The sequence below is a fragment of the Leopardus geoffroyi genome, chromosome D3, assembly GCF_018350155.1.
Source record: "Leopardus geoffroyi isolate Oge1 chromosome D3, O.geoffroyi_Oge1_pat1.0, whole genome shotgun sequence".
NCBI classification, from domain to species: Eukaryota; Metazoa; Chordata; class Mammalia; order Carnivora; family Felidae; genus Leopardus; species Leopardus geoffroyi.
In genome coordinates, this window is record NC_059339.1 from 72,107,978 (window position 1) to 72,130,083 (window position 22,106).

The window sequence follows — 22,106 nt, forward strand, 5'->3', positions numbered from 1 at the left end:
GCTCTAAAATTCCTGTCAGGATGCAGTGTTGGAACTGGATAACCTATTTTATATATTTATTACTTCTGTCATCATACAACACATGTGAATTAACATTTTATCTTGTCAACATGTTTTCATTTCCTTCATAACTAAAATTAAAAATTGACAAGGATGTTTATAAATTATATATATGTAGATGTATAATTTTATGTGTTTATGTATACACAAGACATTTTAAAATGGTATTCTCTGTGATGATATTGTTTACATAGAAGTTTCTGGGAACACAAATATATACGAATATATAGAAATACATATATTAAAATATATATTTATATTTACATATACATACACATACATGTTTTTATGTGTGTGTGTCTATACACACAAACTTAATTGTTGGAGAGTTGCCAGTATCTACAGAAGGCTTGATTGATAGCACACAAATCATTCCAAAGGCATGGCAGTAACATCAGTAAGCATATAGATTGGGACCTTGAGGTAATCTTCGCATTATTTTCAGCACTGGTTTGAGCCTCACAACATCATCTACCAATTTGGTCGTAGGCTCCACAACTAAAGAAGAAATGGAAAACTCAGTCTGGATTTATAGAGAAGGAACCATGATTGCAGGAAGAGCTGGAATGGAGAAGGGTAATGGGATTATTTGTCTGGATAAAGAAAATTGTCAGGAGAGAGAGAAAATAATTGCCAAGCATATATAAAGGACTCTAAAGTAAAGGTTGAAGATAATGTGTTCTTCATCCCCCACTGCACATAGACCAGAATTTTTAGGTAGGAGGAGGAATTTTTTGGTGTATTGTGTTCACAAAGAGAAGTACTGATGGTGTAGAAATGAAAGCAAAAGGTCTAAGTTTTCATTTCTCTAAGGTGATGAAAATAGTGTCTTTGCCAGCTACAGCAGAATAGCTTATAGTTGATGCTTCTAATGTCCTATTGTAATAAACTTTGAAGAAAAGTATACTCTTATGTCTTAAATGTTGTTCCTCATCTAGATTTTTCATAGCTATTACTCAGTTGCAGCCAGAAAATGAATGAATGCCAGGGGGTTGTCCTATTAAGCCTGAGCCACACCCAAGCCTAAATAATGCTTATTTGCACCTATCCCGTGCTTGTCCTTGAGGACACAGAGTTGGTAAGGCAGTCCCCATTCTTAAGAAGCTAGTAGCTTAGTGGATTCACAGTCAGATTGATGCCACAATGGAAGAAATTGTTGTTTCATCTGCTGGTTGTTTTTGGTCAGTTAGTGTTTAGTGTTTAGTGTATAGATAGATATAGATATAGACATAGATATAGATATAGATATAGATATAGATATAGATATAGATATACATACATGTATATATAGTGTCACAGAAGTAAATATATCATCTATATTTATATAGATTATATATTTATAAGTAAATATAAATATAAGTAAATATAAGTAAATACATCATTTATATATATCTATATATATATATTTTATATATATTTTATATAATTTTATATTATATAACTATATATTATATATATTTTATTTTATATATATTTATAATATTTATATATTATATATAAAATATATATATTTATATATATATAATTAAACACGCCATATGTATAATTAAATATACCACTTAGGCTTAGTCAGAAAAATAAAAAAGGTAATGTTCATTCTAGCAGTTGTTAAAAGACCCAAACCTGCCTACCTATCTCTCCATTCCCTGCCACCCTTTCTCTCTGTCTCTCTGTGGAAATGATCACTGATGCACTAGATTGAAATATTTCTTAAAATGAAAAATGCTAAGAAGAAAATCCATAGCTTAAAAACCCTTTTTTTCCAGAGTGGGAACCCCAGTCAATATTAATAGTTAAAGCTCAAGTGTGCTTTTGTTTCCAATGCAGAAAACATTCTAGTCATTCAAGGTTAGAAACCAACCTAAATTTTTTAGGAGAGTACAGACAGGTATGTGTGAGAGACAACTTAAATAGAAAATGAAATGCAAATCTCAACACCCAGTCCTACGGGGGAGGACAGATGTGTAGGAAGGAAAACGCAAACTAGAGAGCAATATTCAGCAGATTTCAAGTCTCTTGTCACATAAGAAAAGACCTGGATAGAAGTGTTGAATTGGGCCGAGATACATCATATAGCTCCTTGTTAAAAAAGGAGAAGGAGGATTATGCATTTAAAGATCAAGTTTAGCTGAAAGAAAGTTACTGGCAACAAAAGTTAGTGCAAGAAGAATTAAAACTATGGAATTGGAGAACAATTACTAATCTATAAATTGGGTAGTCCTTTTAGAAACATTATTCTATAAAACTAGGATTTTTCTGAGGGACCTAACATGAAAGCCTGAATTGATAAAGATTATTTCCCCTCCCCTGCTAGGATATGTTATCTCTAAACCTGCATTCAATCTGGCCTCTTTTGTAGTAATCTACCTCTTTTGTAGTAATCTGAATGTAATTACATATGAAAGTATGGGTCCTTAAAGTGAAATTATCTGTTGATACAATTGTAATAGGCACTTCAAAGAGCCTATTTGTTTTGGATACTGAAGTAGTCTGATTTGTTGTTAGACATTTGGTGTGGTCTGCCTCTTCAGATATTTGCATTTAAGAGAAGACTGAAGGGGTTATGCCCACTATTTCAAGGACAAATTAACTAACTTCAAAGGGCCTGGGAACACTGGAGAGAGCTGTTTGGCTCCAGGGAAACTTAGCTGACTGTCCAGTGTTCTCAGAGTGGAAATGCAGCCACTCAAGGATCATGCTAATTTCTATTTTCCTCCTAATAAAATCTCACCGATCTGTTTTTTTCCTCGATTATTTTTTGTCATTCACCAAAGTAATTTGTGCTGCGTAGTGTTTATTTAAACCACCTGCCTGGCTTTACAAATGCATTCTTGGGGCACCTGGGTGGCTCCGTCATTTAAGTGTCCAAATCTTGAGTTTAGCTCAACTCATAATCTCACAGTTCCTGGGATGAGCCCTGCTGGGATGAGGCTCTGTGCTGACAGCATGGAGATGACTTGGGATTCTCTCTCTCCCTCTGCCTCTCCCCAGCTCAACCCCTCTCTGTCTGCCTGTCTGTCTGTCTCTCTCTCTCTCAAAACAAACTTTGAAAATGCATTATCTGCAATTTCAGAGTTATGGTAAATCTTTAGAATGTAGAGAATCTTCTCAAAATCAAGGTAATTTTATTACATACCTAAACAACGGAAAAAGAATAGCCAAATAACTTATCTAAAAATAAAAATACTAGAAGCCAAGGCTAAAGATTAAGGAGTGATATGGGACATTCCTGAAAATACTTATGAGGCATCTATTATATGAAATAAAAATCAAAATGCTGTTTAGTTTATTGGTGATGACTTTGAGATTGATACTATAAAAGAAATTTTCCTCTACAAAATTTAAATGACAAGTCATAGCATAGAAACTCTTAGGAGGAAACCAAGTAAATTTACAGAAAACTTTTACTCAAATTTAAGATCTATTTATAGGGTCTCCTGGGTGGCTCAGTCAGTTAAGCGTCCAACTTTGGCTCAGGTGAAGATCTCGCAGTTCATGTGTTTGAGCCCCTCAACAGGCTCTGTGCTGATGGTTTGGAGCCCCAAGCCTGCTTTGGATTCTGTATCTATGTCTCTCTCTGCCCCTCCCCTGCTCACACTGTCTCTCTTTCAAAAAATAAATAAACAAAAAAAATTTCAAAATATAAAATTTAGTTATACAAGTCTAAGATTTCAGGATAGAGGATTTTCTCAAGTATTAGTCATTTCGAAGTATGATAAACACTTTCAAGAACAAATCATATTTTTTTCCATATTTCTGTTGCTTATTAGACACTCTGGGTCATTATTCCTTATTCCCTCAGCCACCTAATAAAAATAATTTTTTATATATGTGCTGTAAGTACTTTAGAAGATCCTGAGAAACTAACATCTGAGGGAAATTTGAGTAATTTATTTCTGGTCATGAATTTTTATTCTACTCAAAGACAGTATAACTAAAATCAGTATCTTGCCTGAAATTGTTGTAGCATTGTATGCAATTCTCAGGATTAATGGATTAATAATTAATGGATTAATAGATTAGTACTATGTAAATGGCACTATTTGATAAACTTGCAAATTCACAGTACTCCATTTTTATTAATCATTAAGAAATTGCTACCCACCAAATAGTTTAAAGTAAAATTATTCCTTCCACGAGGGTGGAAGGGAGGGGTTATTGTATAATATTGACATTAAAAGAGATAGCATATGCTTCAGATACCATCTTTAAGAATCCATTTTGTGGTTGGTAAATAATGATATATGTGAAATATATCTTAAAACAATAAGTGGTATAAAAACTGGGCACAGAGAGAGAGCAATACAAGAAGCAGGAAAATCCATTGTCCGATTCACAAAAGACAAAATGTCATGGGAAAAGGAGTATTTGAGTTGCCCTTTAGAGAATAAATAGAAATCGTATCCTCTGAGGAATGTAATTCCAGGCAAGGATCCATGATCAGAAAATGCTGATGACACATACCCACAGCGACTGATAATTCATATTCCTTCTTTCGTCCCAGTTGCACTTTATGTTGAGAACATACAACTCCAGTGCTGTGATCCTCAATTCCAGGCAGCAGATTCTAGTTTGTTCATCAACAGAGAAAGACAAAGGGATCAAATAAGAAGAGAAAAAAGTGGGTAAACTTCTTTTGTTCACTCTCTCCCAGAATAGTGTCATCATCAAAAATATATTAAACAATAGGTTGAATTGATGTTAGCATGACAGAGCGTCTTCCCCTAACAAGTTACAAACTGTTGCTAAGTAACCATATCAAAGTGCCATAAAATCAGCCAAAATAAATACCACTGGGGTTTCTAAAAGGAGATAAAATTTTTCAAAAAGAAAAATTAAGGTGACGCTTTTGGAGAAGTGGGTTCACGGATAGGTAGGATGTCTGCACTCTAAGACACAATGAAAAACAGTTCAGGAAGAGAAAACACAATGAACAAAGACGGGTTAGAAAAGGACCAGGTAGGATTGTTAAATTAAAACCGAGGATTTTTGTAAGGGATATGTGGACAGTAGCTTCAGGAAAACAGGTAGCAGTTTGGTTATGCATTATTTAAAGCAAGATTGAAAAACTTTTATGTAATTTCTAATCCAACCTAGCCTTTTTTATTTAGACCTTTTCAAAACTGTCTCCTGAATTCTATATTTATTTTAATTCCTTTTGCCCAAACGAGGAAGAATTTTAGGAATATTTTGAAAAGGTATCCAATATAACAAATACTTAGTCCTTTCTCCAGTTAGCCAATTCTTTGTTCTTTATTTTTTTTCTCATGATTCATTGATGTTTTATTTTCCACGACAATAAAATAATATTTTGTTAGCTATGTAGTTTCCATGACATTGTCAAAACTCCTCCTCATCATCTTATATTAATATTGCCACAGCAAAAGAGAAAGTGTGTATTTTATTGTTTGAGTTCTTATAAGCATCGTCAGCAGATCTTTGCTGAGTGTGTGCTGGGGATGAGGCTCTGTGACAGGCATTGAGAAATGAAAAGAAATCATTAGCCCTTGTTCTTACCACAAAATTACTCATGACTGGCAATGCTGCCCAAGTTAGACAGTATATTTTCAGAAAACGTGAAAGTTAGACCCATTTCTGATGGTGTGGTATTGTTTCGTGTTTCAACTTTCCCATCTAAATGAGGGCAGCTACTTTTTCTTCCTCATTTACTGTCTGGTATATGGTGAAAGTTGGAAAACCTGATATAGAAATGAAGGTATTAAGACAGCCAGGAGGACAAGGTATCCAGTGTAATGCTGAAAGCCTAAGGAATAAGAGAAAATCACAGATTATAGATCGTGACTCATGTACATATTTGGAAGTAGGAAAAAAACATTGAGGCATCCTTGGTGTTTATTGTTTTACAATTATAATTATATACTTAAGTCAAATTATTCCATTAAGTAATCAGAGTCACTATATTTTATTAATCAATAAAACAGAAGGTTTTGAAGATTCACTATGATCCGCTTTGGAAGATCTGGTCCCATCATGTGGGTTCTTGAAACTTCTCTTTCCTTTGCTTTTGTTGAGTATAGATTTAAAATTCTCCTATCTTCCTTTTCTCTTCTTCTATACTGTTTGATTCCTATTCTACTCTTCCTTCCACCCCCACCCCCTAGATAGATATATACAAACATATACATATATATACAAATATTTGTGTGTGGGTGTGTGTGTGTATATATATATATATATACACACACACCCACACACATACAAGCATGCATACCTAAATATATATGTGTACAAACACATACATATGCATATCTCTCTGTGTATGTATATATTTTCTCCCAGATCCCATAATAAAGTCAGTAGTGCCATAAAGTGAGTCAAATGAATCTTTTGGTTTCCTACTGCATGTGAAAGGTTTGTTTACACAATGCTATGGTTTATTAAGTATAAAATAGCATTAAGTCTAAAAAAAATGATGTACTACCTACCTTAATCTTTAATGGTAACCATCACCTGAGCTTTCAGTGGGTTGTAATCTTTTTGCTGGTGGAGGGTCTTGCCTTGATGTTGATGGCTACCTAGTGATTGGGATGGTGGTTGCTGAAGGCTACAGTGGTTGTGGAAATTTCTTCAAATATGACCAAGTTTGCTGCAACAGTTGATTTTTCCTTTCACGCATAATTTTTCTGTAGCATGTGATGCTATTTGATAGCATTTTACCCACAGAGGAACTTCTTTCAAAATTGGAGTCAGTCCCTTCAAACCCTCAGGCTGCTTTGTCAGCTAAGTTCATGTAATATTCTAAACTCTGTATTGTCATTTCAACAGTCTTCATAGCATCTTCACTAGGAGTAGATTCCATCTCAAGAAACCACTTTGTTTGCTCATCCATAAGAAGCAACTTCTCTTCCACTCAAATTTTATCATAATATTGTGGCAGTTAGTCACATTTTCAAGCTCCATTTCCAATTCTATTTCTCTTGCTGTTTCCACCACATTTACAGTTACTTTCTCCACTAAGGTCTTGAGCCCCTCCAAGTCATCCATGAAGATTGGAATCAAATTCTTCCACACTCTTATTAGTTTTGTTATTTTGACATTTTCCCATGAAGCACAAATTTTCTTAATGGCAATCTAGAATGATGAATACTTTCCAAAAGATTTTCAATTGACTTTTCCCAGATCCTTCAGAGGAGGCACTATCTATGGTAGTTATAGCCTTACAAAATGTATTTCTTAAATAAGACTTGAAAGTTAAAATTACTCATTGATCCATGGACTGCAGAATGGATATTAGATTAGCAGGCTTGAAAACATTAATCTGATTGTGTATCTCCATCAGAGCTCTTGGGTGACCAGGTGCATTGTCAAAGAGTAGTGATCTTTTGAGAGAAATCTTTTTTCTCTCAACAGAAGGTTTAAAATATTCAGTAAACCAAGTTGTTAACAGATGTGCTGTCATCCGGACTGTTTATTTATAGAGCACAGGCAGATTAGATTGAATAATTCTTAAGTATTCTAGGATTCTTAGAATGGCAATGAGCACTGGCTTCAACTTCAAGGTACCAGCTGCATCAGCGCCTAAAAAGAGAGTCAGCCTGTCTTTTGAAGCTTTGAAGCCAGGCATTGACTTCTCCTCACTCGCTATTAAAGTCGTAGGTGGCATCTTCCAATATAAAGCCATTTTGTCTACATTGAAAATCTGTTGTTTAATGTAGATACCTTCATTAATGATTTTAGCTAGATATTCTGGATAACTTGCTGTAGCTTCTACATCACCACTTGCTGTTTCACCTTGCACCTTTATGTTGTGGAGATGACTTCTTTCCTTAAACCTCATGAAACAACCTCTGCTAGCTTCAAAGTTTTCTTCTGTAGCTTCATCGCCTCTCTCAGCCTTCACAGAACTGAAGAGAGTTAGGGCCTTTCTCTATATTAGCCTTTGGTTTAAGGGAATGCTGTGGCTGGTTTGATCTTCTATCCAGATCTCTAAAACTTTATATCAGTGATAAGACTTTATCACTCTCTTATCATATGCGTGTTCACTGAAGTAAAGCTTTTAATTTCCGTTGAGAACTTTTGATTTGCATCCACAAGTTGAATGTTTGACACAAGAGACCTAGCTTTTAGGCTGTCTCATCTTTCAGCATGCCTTCTTTATTAAGCTTAATCACTTCTAGCTGTTGATTTAAGGGAAGAGACATGTGTGACTCTTCCTTTCACATGAACACTCACAGGCCATTATAGGATTATTAACTGACCTAATTTCAATACTTCTATGTCTTAGGGAATAGAGAAGCCCAAGAGGAAGGAGAAATATAGGGGGGTAGCTGGTCTGTGGAATAGTCAGAACGCATACAACATTTATTCATTAATTTCACCATCTTACATGCATGTGGTTCATGGTACCCCAAAATAATTACAGTAGTAACATCAGAGATCACTGATCATAGATGACCAGTTTGTATTAACAAACATAATAATAATGAAAACATTTGAAATATTGCAAGAATTACCAAAACGTGACACAAAGACAGGAAGGGAGTAGATGTTGTTGGAAAACTGGTGCCAATAGGCTTCCTCAATGCTGGGTGGCTACAAAACCTTCAATTTGTAAAAAATCTGGGGTCAGGGAAGCACAATAGAGCTCAATTAAATGAAGTACAATAAAATGAAGTGTAACTGGATATATATGTGTATATCTGTATATGTTTATGTATATGTACATATTTACATGCATATATATTTAAATTTTAGTCTCAACTCCAAAAATGAATTTGCCATTCCACGAATGGATGTCACTCACAGTTTGAAAACTCTGAAATAGGCCTAAGTGATATCAGGAATTCTGATGAAAGTGAACACTAAGAATGCGAGGATTCAAGAAGTTTTCATGGCCCCAGGTTAGAAGGTCTAAAAGGGGGAAGAAGAATAGACAACATGGTATTATATATTTTTTAATAGCTCTAATTATTTATCTTTATTATCTTTGAGGCTTCAGGAATGTTAATGAGTTATTCTTCCACCTTCATTTTCAAGTGGCAAAAGAGACAATTATTACAAAGTAGTTCATAATGTAGGCAGGGGAGTCAGCCTGTCTGGCTCCATGGTCTACAAGTAGCATGATTTGGAGAAAGTTAGTTCAACTCCTTGTACCTCAGCATCTTTGTAAAATGGGAATCACAAAGCCTTAGGTGTGGTGAATATAATAAATATAAAGTTCTTAGCCTAGTAAATTATAAACGGTCAGCCTACAATAAATATTGGCTATTTGCAAGTAAATAAATAGTTGATCAAAATCTATAATAAAATTGAGAACAGAATCCAACAGACAACTGACATATTTGCTTAGAGAGTTATTCAATAAATATTTCTGATGCCTTTTGGTTCATTGTCAATGAGTTTGGTTAAGGGATAAAAACTGTCTCTTTCTAATATTATCAATTATAAATAAATAAGCTCTGTATATAATGGGGATATGTTCTTTTTAGAAAAGCTCTCTGACACATTTTTTCCATATGTTTAGTCTGTGAATATTAATGCATCCCAGCTGAATCATACAAATCAATTTGCCCATGTGAAAGATTCAAGAATTTTAAAGTTGTGTAGTACTAGAGGTCCAAATATTTAGTTAAAAATCAGGAAAATAAGGTAGAGAGAGAGGGAGGAGGAAGAGAGAGAGAGAGAAAGGGAGAGAGAGAGAGAAAAGGAGGGAGAGAGAGACTGAGATTTCCAAGATCTTCAGTAGAAAAACTAGGACTTGAACCTGGGACACTTTCCACTGGCTCTCCCATTTTTCCAGAACCATCATCAATGTTTACAAGTTGACTGTGAAGTCAGTGGTGGTTTGAAAGAGCTGATGGCAGTCAGAGAGAGCAAAATATACTGTTAAATGAGCAAAAATTAGGCACTCCTTACTCACTGAGCATAGCAACAGCAATGACAGAAATGCAATCTAACTTTAAAAATGGCTACTAAAAATGCATGTCCATGTCTTATGTGAAAACAGGATCAAGGCTGCTATTTCACTGTGAATTTAACCTGAGTCTCAAGGCAATATGAATATTCAAATCTAACATCACTTTAAGACTCCCAATGGAAGAGAATGAACATTTCTTTTTAAAATTTACCTCTCTTAGGCAGGGTTTTGATGGACCAAGCCTGAGAGATTCATTAGCAAAGGTGTGTTATATTTTATTTGTAATTTTCTTTCAATTACAAATTTCCATCATAGAGTAACTAGTATTATGGCAATTAAGACATTAAATTAAATTAGTATATCACATATCATGCTGGGAAAATAATAATGCAGTGCAGTTATGTGCCACAATAGATAATTACTAAGACAATAGGAATGTGTCCACAGTAAAGGTGATAGTCATTTCTTTGTGCCTATCATCACAGCCAGTTTCAACAGGGAATGAGTCGATCACATTAACTAAATCCCAGTGAAATTCTAGAATTACAGACACCAGGCTTTCTTCTCTAGCGGTCTTGGTTTTCTCAGATTTATCAGCTTCCCTTTATTTACTTTATCAGGTTAAGTTTCCATAGACTTATGCACTGTTCAGTATCCTTTATGTAAGTCAATTGGATACAAATACTTAGGTATTCAGAATGTTTACTACCTATATAATATTTTCTCCAAAAGCATTTTTTTTTTATTGTTGTTGTTCTTTCCTGCAGCAAAACACCACTAACTACAACTGTTTAACTGTGTTTGGAAGAGGGAAGATGCATTCTACAGTGGTTTCTGTATAACAAACTAAGGGTTTCAGGGAATTATTTGAATTACAAATATTCTCTATTCCTGTCCAGTGCATCTTACTGGGCAAAGAGCTTAGCATGCTGGTTCATATTCTCATCCGCTTACTTTTGTTTTCTGTCTTTGCAGTTCCGCCATGGTTTTTAAATCACCCTTCCAACCTGTATGCCTATGAAAGCATGGATATTGAGTTTGAATGTTCCGTCTCTGGAAAGCCTGTGCCCACTGTGAATTGGATGAAGAATGGAGATGTGGTCATTCCTAGTGATTATTTTCAAATAGTGGTAACTATCTTCTTTTCATATTAGCTTTACAATCCCATTCATTGTTTCCTATCTTTTCAGTCATTTTTCTTTCCTGGAAGAGTGTTCCTGTTTGGGATTTTTATGATGTGTTAAAATTTTTCTAGTAAAGTAAATGAATTTCTAGAGTTAAAATTTTTGAGTTGAAAAAGAATGATCAAACAGCCCAGCCCCCTTGGTTTACAGACAAGGTTTTAAATAAACAAACAATGGAAAATACAGAGGACCCAAGACTATGTTTCCAACTATTCTCATTGCTGGTTCTTAGGAGAACAGAGTTTAGAACCTACTCCTAAACTATATGAAGCCAAGAATATCTTACTTCTTTGACTTTTACCCTTTATAATAAAGTTTCAACAAGATTATTTGTTTCAACTTATGATTATTGTAGTCTTACTTCCATAATACAGGCATTTTTTTTTTTTTTTTTTTTGCTACCATTCCAAATAGGACAGCTGATCCTACTAGAGCAGTAGAAAAGGATGTAGTGACAGTAACAATGACAGTGGTAGTTGCCTTGGTAGCAAAGCCATGGAGATCCAGAGTTCACATGGCGTTGCACTTCTGAACATTAGAAAGAATTGAAGCTGAGAATAACAGTTCTTATAGTTTCTCTAAGTTCTAGTGCATTCTATCCCCTGTGGGGGATAATAGGGATGATGTATTATATATACTACGTTGTTTTCCTGGTACACAGTGAGCACTCAATACCTATCGTTATTAGCTTTGCTTTTGCTGTTACCAGCAGAATTCTTTGTTCATGTAAAAAATTCTCTATGAAAGCTCTCCTTTAGGTGTAGGTTGGCCTGGGAGGCTCTGAATTCAAGGATATGAAATATGAGAAATATGAAAAGCACTTTCCAAATATCAGAGAACTTTGTAGCTAAAGAAGGAGTATTTAGGCCTACTTCTCTTAGGTTGAGATGCAGATATGACCTGTCGAAGAAGAGTGTATGAGCCAGGTCTTTCTGGCAGAAGGGTAATAGACCACAGGTGCCCTGCCAATCCAGGCAGGTGCTCTACTTGACCTTGCACTGGTGCTCATTTGTGGATCCACCTCTTTGTTGCTGGATCAGTTGACTTTCAGAAACTTCCATAACTCTTTATGCATGCATTTTGTCACACCACGAGGGTTCTTAGGGAATATATCCATAAAGCATATCTTTATTACTTTTATCACCAGTTAGTATTTTCCCCTTTTAGTTGCATTTGTTTAATTGGTTGGGAATGGAGTAAGAAAGAGAAAAAATGTAACTTTTCAGTGCCACACCCATCCATTATTTCCTTTAAGTGTAATGCCATTTCTACTACCACTGAATTAAAAATGACCTGCCATGGGGCAACTTGAAATGTGTTGTGTCTGCCTAGAATATATGCTACTTGCATATAAAGGAAATTGTTGAGTGCCCTTAAGGACACATGATAAAATGCAACATTTATTTTTTTCTACAGTTTGAATAATCTTTCTCCCAGAATGACTCATTACAGCCAACCTATTTAAATGTTTCTTTTCTTAAGGTAAAAAGAAAATGTACAGTGTGAGCTCTGTTCACATTAAATTGTGCTTAAAAATGTTTCCCCAATAGCTGCAGAAATCTGAGAGCCATTGTCTGTCACAAAGTAACATTTAGCGCAAATAGTAACTTATATGAGAATTGTTAATTAGAAGTTAGTCAGCTTTATCTAAGAATTTTACATCAGCAGAGAATTGACTACAAGACACTAAAAACAATTAAGAATTCCCCATGAGGTAATATTTATCTCTTAATGACTTCAGGGGAAGTGATTTAACACGTCTCACTTACTGAACTAATTCTTACACTAATATTGAAGAAAAACTGAGTTAGTATAATTAAATGCTATTTCCAGATCATTTTATCATCCATCCTTGAAAAAGATGGTGGCTCAATTTATATAAAATAGGAGTTAACATTGCTGTGTTTAATTTATGGATTTCTGAAGGTGAAGCATTTCAGCCATATAACAAGAAGGACATGGGATAAAATATCTAGCATACCACCACTCCAAATCCCCCAAAAGGGCACATGTCAAAGCAATTACAATTTTAAAAGGATTTTTGGACTTTTATTTTCTCGGTAAACACTTCCAGAAAATATCCCACCTAGATTTCTTGTCTTTTAGAAGCTGCAAAATTCAGTGTTTTGATTTCTTTTCTTTTTCCCCAGCAGCTGCTGAACCCAAATTTCCTTCAATAACAAGGGAAAAAATGAAATTTCTTTTGAGCTAACCTTTTTTCTTGCCTATTTAATAAAAGAGCTCTCTGTTTGCTGCTAATTTAGATATTGAGGATGATGTGTATTTTTGTGAGAATAGTTTTTATTGCAGAACTAGCTTAAATGGATACACATAGATTCGACGGAGTATTGGGAATCTGTGACATTTTCCAAGTGGCATAAGACATATCTATGAGGCGGAGAACTCTCATGGCCTCCCTTGTTGCTTCTCCTATGAAGTTTTATTAAAATTTTATATTCATTTTGTCTCTTTGAGTTTTTGTTTGTTTGTTTGTCTGTTTTTGCTTTGTAAAATATTTCACCTGCTTCTTTCTTCTCCCTAGGGAGGAAGCAACTTACGAATCCTTGGAGTGGTAAAGTCAGATGAAGGCTTTTATCAATGTGTAGCTGAAAATGAGGCTGGAAATGCCCAGACCAGTGCACAGCTCATTGTCCCTAAGCCTGGTAAGATGAGAGGAACTTTGCTCTGGGACTGGTAGCTGCCATTATGCATGGTCCACTTGTAACATCCACATTGTTTTCCCTATCTCTCAAAGTCATTTGGAAATTATTTAATTATTTAGTTTATCAAGATGTGTATTTATGTTTTGATGGCATATTCTTTCTAGAAAACTAGGTATGTATCTCCATCCAATGAGATAGTCATGAACAGTATGTGCCTCTGGTTGTCAAGATAATAACCACTAAATTACTACCTTATTCCCTCTTGTGGCCTGCTTTTCTTCTAATATTTCAGGTAAATATAGAATACACACACACACACACACATATATGTATATATATATATATATATATATAGAATATAGAATATAGTATCTCTATATTCTATATATAGAATACTTCTCTGTGTGTGTGTGTGTATATATATGTGTATATATACACTTCTCTCTCTCGAGATATATATATGTGTGTACTTATATATATTCTCTCTCTCTCAATATATATATGTATAATATATATATATTTCTCTCTCTCAATATATATATATAAATACCATATATATATATATATATATAAATGCCATATATATGTGTGTGTGTGTGTGTGTGTGTATATATATATATATATATATATATATATATATACACCATATATGGTGTATATATATGGTCTTGAATCAGTGGAAATAGTAGAAATAATCACTTGACCATTTTTCTTTTTTTTTATAAATAGATTTTGATGAAATGTCTTTTGTCTATGATTTGTAAAGTTTTTTTTTTTAATTTTATTTTGTCCTATAGTCTTTTGATGTTTATTTTATTTTTGGGACAGAGAGAGACAGAGCATGAACGGGGGAGGGGCAGAGAGAGAGGGAGACACAGAATCGGAAACAGGCTCCAGGCTCTGAGCCATCAGCCCAGAGCCCGACGCGGGGCTCGAACTCACGGACCGCGAGATCGTGACCTGGCTGGAGTCGGACGCTTAACCGACTGCGCCACCCAGGCGCCCCATGTCCTATAGTCTTTTGGAAGTTTAATATGGTGGTGCATTCAAAACTATCATAACTATGATAAGACATATTTCTTATCCCCCAAACAACAAAAATTCTGTCAGGAAAAAAGAAAAGAAAAGAAAAAGAAAAACAAACTGGTCAGCTGCTCTGAAATGTTCTATCACTAAAGAAAGTCAAAAGTATTCATTTGTTTAAAAAAACAGAAATGGAAAATTTGTTTATATAGATCCAAATACTTTAAAATATTAATATCTTCTATGGAAGTTTTCATACCACCTGTTGATTATGTTGCTTTCAACTCTTCAAGACCAATTTCCTCCCTCTTGACATGACTCACCACTCTTGTCTCACTCTTTCCCTGCAGTAAGTTTAATAGAAAGTAACTCAAATGTATGAGACAAAGTCTTTTGTTGGCTTCTATCATTTAAAATGTGTCTTGGAAGGCCTTATATTTTGTGCATCCCTAACCAATCATCTGAAGGCTCTTGGACTCTCATAATAATGCTCGATGATGACTTTCCCTTTCTTTCTTGATTGAAACCAAAAAAGCAACCATATAGCAACAGTCCCAGATAAGTAAAGGAACTAAAGGAATTATCTAGGAATTAAAAAGGACAATTAACTCTCATTTAAGATTGCCGATTTCACTGACGGACTATTTATTTTCCCTCCATTTAATGTGCTTTAAGTGTTAGTGTAACATTATTTGTGTGACAAAGTATGTTCTCTTATGCTGAAATAGTAAGGGATAAGTAGCAGAAAAGAAACATCTAAAATCAGTCTCTAATGTGAGCCAGGCTTTAAGAACTGTGCACCATCTCATTAGTAATGACAGTATGGCCACATTTATGCTAGTAATGGCTGCTATCACAAGTCACAGAATAAGAGAATTCTAGTTAAACTTGATTTTCAGCTATGGCCATAATGCTGAGGAAAATGCTGGATAAGCAATCCTATATTTCTAAAAAGAGGCGTGAAATAGTTTCTCCTAAAACTTGTTGACACTGACCAAACACACCCAGTGACCATTCCCTACAATTGCCCATAGGAATGGAGGATTCTCTGAAGTTCTAGAATTCATAGGATCGGAGATAATCAGGGCACTTTCCCTTCCACACAAGTCAAGTTGTGGAGACACCAAGAAAACCTCTTGAACAGGTTGTGTGTGCGTGCGTGCGCGAGTGTGTGTGTGTGTGTCTATCTTTTACTAGGAATTGCTTGTAAAAGTGAGAACTGGGAAGGGGCGCCTGGGTGGCGCAGTCGGTTAAGCGTCCGACTTCAGCCAGGTCACGATCTCGCGGTCCGTGAGTTCGAGCCCCGCGTCGGGCTCTGGGCTGATGGCTCAGAGCCTGGAGCCTGTTTCCGATTCTGTGTCTCCCTCTCTCTCTGCCCCTCCCCCATTCATGCTCTGTCTCTCTCTGTCCCAAAAATAAATAAACGTTGAAAAAAAAATTTTTTTTTAAAAAAGTGAGAACTGGGAAAATTACACAAGCTAGAAGCTGGAAATTGTCTGGAACTGTCCACAAGGATGCTGGGAAAGAGAAAGGGGAAGGCGACTGTGGGGAGAAGCTCTATTTCCAGCTTGGGATCGAACAAAGATGTGAGTTGCACTTGAAGATAGCAGGGCTGGAGACATTTTGAAAGGATTATGCCTGAGAGGTCCTGCCTGCTGAGGCTACCCAAACTAGAAGAGAGACACCACCTGAGAGGAAGCTGAGCTGGGGAGCTGGTGCATTGGCCAGCTAGACCATGCAAAGAGTCCAGTGAGGGCATTCCTAAGGGAAGGGTGGCAGTCTCTAAAGAACCCACAGAGCTGCCTCACAAAAAAAGAGGCTTGTGGATGCCTTCCTCTTTTGAGAGCAAATCCATCCTCTCCTGGATGTCTGACCCTCGAGACAGGGGGAGACATAGAGGAGGAAAAATAATAGATCTAAATGGAGGAGAAAACAATAGATCTAAGAGACTGTAAAAACCACTGACAGTCCCACTAGCTCTTCCTCACTTTTGGTCTCAGGTCTACTCTGATAAGTGGGAAGAAACTTTAAATTGAACATTAGATTGGTGTTTTGATTTAGATCTTACTGTCTTACTGTGTGTGTGTGTATGTGTGTGTGGTTGTTATTTGTTGTTCTTATTACCTGAAGATAAGGCTTTTAAGATATTGTAAGCTGACCCCAGGACCAGAGGAATGGCCCAAATTGCTATCAGGGATAGGAAATATATCTGACAAGGTGTGTATGAAAGTGGACCACAGACTAAAATGAAACTGTTTCCTCTTAATATTCTAGCAGTTCAGCTCATTCGATAAACCAGTTATAAGCCTCCAGCTTCACTTATCCCAGCAAGCTCTGATTTCAACAGGTAGCCATTTATTACCAGCATCTTGTATTCCATCCGGGCCCTGATTCGTTTAGGTCTAAGTTACCACGTAGAGCAAGCCTCCCCTAGGCAGGTGAGTCATTTCCCTCCTCACTGGGACGAGCCTCTGTGAATCTGGATAATTCATTCTTCCATGTAGATGGTAAAGTATTGTCAGTAGATTCTGCACTCTTGGTCAGTGTTTAATGTATTTGGCAACAGATTAGAACAGAAAGTAAAAGAAAATGAAGATAAAAATCTGAAAGCATGGCAGGACACTATTGTGACTGCTGTACACACACACACACACACACACACACACACACACCCTTATAAATGATGGACTGCTTTTTCCCAGCTATTCAGTCGGGTCTTCATATAATGCTTCTCCAACTCCTTGGAGATGCAGTGTAGTCCACATGCACAGATGGTGGAGAGGCCAGCTATAAATATAAATTCAGCAATGAGGCTGACCACGGTGGGAAGAACATAGCCCTCTCTGTTTAAGTTTCAACAATAAATGGCTACCATATATTTTGAGGCACATTTTGGGCTCATATGGCCAGCTGTTCAGCTTTGGTCTGTCCACAAGCTTGCGGCTGAGAGTTACTCTTGGCAGCCATAACAATCTGCTTCTCACTGAAGCACACACAATGGCCTATTCCAGCCAGTGTCCATTGTTAATGGATATTTACATAAGCCTAATGAAGTTTCCACATAGTCTTTTATATACAGTTAGCTATTCCCACTCTAGCAATTAGTGACTTAGGAAATAGAGTAAACATAATCTACTAAATTAAACTGAGTTAATGACTTGTTTTGCTCTCCAGAAAATAAATTTGGGAGAAATATTGAGATGTGTGTACTCTAACAGGTGAAATATATACACAGGTCAAGAGGATCAAAGGCATTAAAAAAAGTCATCTTACTATAGGAAGTCCTATCAATAACAGTATATATGGAATACTGTGATGCCATATACACAATGCTAGACTGCTGCCTCCCTGCCTCCCTCTCTCTCTCACATGCACACTCACATAATGCATGAAAGCACAGAAAATGTTCTGCTTTCTTAAGATTTTACACATGCATCAGAAAGATTTACCCATATTATGTAAGTGGTGGTGAATGGAAATTAAAATACTTTTGCTGATTTATATTATTTGTATTCTTTATCTCTTATAATAGCTAAGGAAAAGTTTTATTGTTGTTTGTTTTAATTTATTTGCTTACTTATGTGGTGGGGGGCGGGGCACATTGGTTAAGAAGCTGCCTTTCCAAATGGAGGAGGCCAACTATAGCTCCAAGGCCACCAGTCAGTGAACACACCAGCCAGAAAGTATCAAGAATCAATGTGTTAGGTGTCACAAGAACAAGGTTTCAGTAGCCAGATTTGCAAACCTGTAAGCAGTTAAATTAGGATCCAGTTGGCATAGCTGATGTTGATGAATTACTTACCCTCAAGTTATCCAGTAAATTGGAGTGTGGGCAGGTAGTAATTAAATTAATACAACTATTTGATAGCTGGGTGGGAAAGTTAGCAGTTTTCTTTTGCTGAGGGGATGCAGGATAGAGAACAAGGCTGGAAAGATAAGATAGATATAAGGTATCCATTATCTCTAAGCTGATTATACTTCTTCCAGCTGCTGGTTGGCATTCATTTTCCTGGCAGTGGTCTGCAGTGAAGGACATTGAAAATACATAACTGTTGTCCAGGAGAGTTGAGGGCCAGGGAATAAATGCAGTGATTATTGGCCATATGCAGTCTGGAATATTTTTAATTTAATGGCAGAAATGGGTAAAGATAGAATGAAGTTGCCATGGGAAGAAGTAATATATTCTTCATATTCTAATGTGCACAAAAAAAAAGCTACATGGCCAAAATGAATGCATGTCATTATAAACATTCCCTAAGTATAGGTTTGTTTAGGAAAGGCACCATATCATGTCTTCCATAGAGAAAATAATATGGACTATGTGTCCCATGTTCATATTGAATGTTTTCTAGTGCTGGTTTTGTTTATTTTGGTGTTTTTTTTTTCTGCCAACACTGGTAACAAAATAGAATTCCCTCCCTGTAGGAGGCAAAATATATTGGTTCAGCATTTAGGAAAATGTGTGCTTTTATCAATTCCCTGTCCTTTCTTGGAAAAGTCTACTGATACAAATAACATTGAATTTTCAAAAATTTATTAAGGCAGTGTATCATAGCATAAAATTAGCAGAAGTATTTAAGTCTGGTCATAATCACTAAGGCATAAAATCAGAAGCTTTGTTTTATTTTGGTTTGTTTTGTTTGGATCTGTTTTTGTGACTTATTCCCTATTGATGTGAAAAGAATACCTTGAAATCCAAACAGACAAGAGGAATATCTGGATGCTCATCCATATAATTGTATATTAACTGCAACTAATTATAGTGTTTCTTACTAAATATTGACTCTTTCATAGTAAATTCAGTAGTATTATATGAAGCAATGAAAAATTGTACAATTAGTCTTAACACTTCAAAATCTGTTAGAATTTGTGAATGTAATAGCACTTAAGCAACTATGCAAAACAATGTAACCAAAGCTAATAGGAAGTACTTCTCAGTCTCATATTAGTCACTGGTGGTCAATTAAATTAAATTTTTGTCTCTTATATGACAAGGGTTACCATGACTTAAATGCTCAGTTTTATTTAGTGTGGGATCAAATTGTCCCTGGAATTCTGTAGATAATTTAGATGGGCCAATTCCATGTACTAGACTAACATGTTTGTGGATCCAAGCTAGAAACTAAGTCATTAGACAGTTTCCTCCTACAAAGTGAGATGCTCATTAAAACATTCTCTTTAGTTTTCCATCATTGAGTCTGAACAAATAAAAGTTAACTTAACGTTTTTGAAACATATTACCAATGTTGTGATATTATAAGCTCATAAGTTTTCCACGAGCATTTTCCCTTATAAACCTTGGTAATTAACTGTAGCTAATAGGATACAGAACCAGAATTTTCAAGGTAGCTTCCAATGTCAGCGTATATGGCCATGGATGTGTTCAATCTGCTGAAATGTTATTTTTGCTTGCCAAGGTAGAGATAAAATAAGAGGATGGTTGTCCATGCTGTTTTATTTTCTACCTCAAAGTACCCTTTCCTTAGAGCGTTGACACTCAAACTAATACTTTCCTGAGGGGTTTAGTGATGGCCTAAGTTTGGCAAAAAGCAATCATTTAATCTTTTATCATATAGCATTCATATGGTAGATGAGATATGTCTACATTTCATCCCCACATCCTTTTCTAGTTTACCTATAGAGATTTAAAACCTGATGGAATATAGAATATATGTACGGACAGAATCACAGACGATGTTGCCTAACCTTTCGGAGTCTTTATCTTCTCAGCTATAAAATGCAGTAGATAATCATCTCAAAAATTTATTACAATCAAGGTATGTAAAAGAGGTTTGTAGGCTCTAAATTGCTACCCAAATGTTACCCAAATGTTAGTCTTCTGCTAGTTTGTTCTCAAGAAAAATAACAGGCATTTAATGGGGTGGGTACAATGACAGCTTTCTTCTGGCATGTTTTTCATCCTCCAAGAAAAGAATTAATAAACAAATATTTCAACAACAACATCCATTTGAGTTTAAGTTTTTAGCGTGGTGGACAAGGTTAAGGGGAAAGGTTTGTTTCAAAATGACTGCTAGTGGAAAGGTTTGCTGCAAGGTTTGCAGTATCAGTTTAATGACTTCTCATTCCAGTTTTATGTTGGCAGAGGTTTCTCAGCAAATAAAGGCTTATCATTCACCTTGTCCTTGGTTCAGCATGTGCTTCAAGTAGGAAGCTAGCTCAGTGCTAATCAGGAGGATATGGCTGTATGGCAGACTTTGAAATTAGAAATGAGTCCTACAGTAATGTGAAGTATCCTGATACCAGTGATAACTGTAAATCCATACAATATGGAAGACTTGATAGATTCATAAATATTGATCATATCATACATTTGTGGTAAACACACCAAAAAGTGGTATTCTAGATCTTTTTTTTTCTTACCTCTATAGGGAGGAAGTAGATAAGAATCTTGATTTTTATGGGGAATTCAAATGATCATGTGCTTGTTATACTTCTGTATTTTGATAACAGGAATATGTATACACACACATGCAAATATGTACAGTTTTTCTTTCTTATATATATACTTTCTTATATATTGTTATTAGAAAATGTTAACTTACCAATGTGATAGTTAGTAGGAGGTATATAGAATTGAATAGTTAAAATTATATAGGTATAATTTTTAATTATTAGGTGATAATATCAATATTGATAGAACTATAATGAAATGGCATTCATATATACAGGTTGAAGGAATGCATTACAATTAAAATACAGTCAGAACAAAGACTTCAAATGATCCCTGTGGAAGCTTTGAAACTGGGAAATCTCCTCAGGCTGTCCTCTCATTTCTATCCCCAGAAATGGGTGTGCCCTTGAGTGGTGTTCTCTTTAGCTAAAGACTGTCACCTGAGATGGCTTCAGTAGGGAGCCATCAGGCACTACCACTCCCTCCAGCAGGAGGAATGAGTGTTGCAGTCCTGAGAGAGCTGGATGGTGTACCACTCTATCTACTGCGGTCCTCCCCTTGTGCCACTCAGATCTATTTCCTTCGTGTAATAAAATTTTGGAAATAACTATTTCAGAATATGAGTTGTTCTCTTTCCCTGGAGAAAACAGAAAGTTTAGAGGTGTGAATTAAATCCCCCTCCGATGCAACTACAACTGGTCTCAGGGCTACAACTGGTATTCATTGTTTCTCTCCTCCTACCCATTAGGTATTCCTCTCACCCCCAGCTATCATCTCTGCTGGTCCACGTGGCTCATCATGTGGGAAGACTCAAACTCCTATCCCTTCACAGGTCATAGAAACTGTACTAGTCCACTTACCATCAAAGTTGGGGGAAAGACTACCAA

At 35.8% G+C, this 22,106-nt stretch overlaps 1 protein-coding gene across 4 annotated transcripts in view; it reads left to right on the plus strand.

The window, feature by feature from the left end:
• Positions 1-22,106, plus strand: part of DCC (DCC netrin 1 receptor) — a 1,140,843-nt gene that overhangs the window by 686,796 nt on the left and 431,941 nt on the right. For all 4 annotated transcript variants that reach the window (XM_045458871.1, XM_045458872.1, XM_045458870.1 and 1 more), the window contains exons 6-7: positions 10,913-11,067; positions 13,664-13,784. In XM_045458871.1, coding sequence (XP_045314827.1) covers positions 10,913-11,067; positions 13,664-13,784 — 276 coding nt within the window. The remainder of the gene's footprint in view (positions 1-10,912; positions 11,068-13,663; positions 13,785-22,106) is intronic.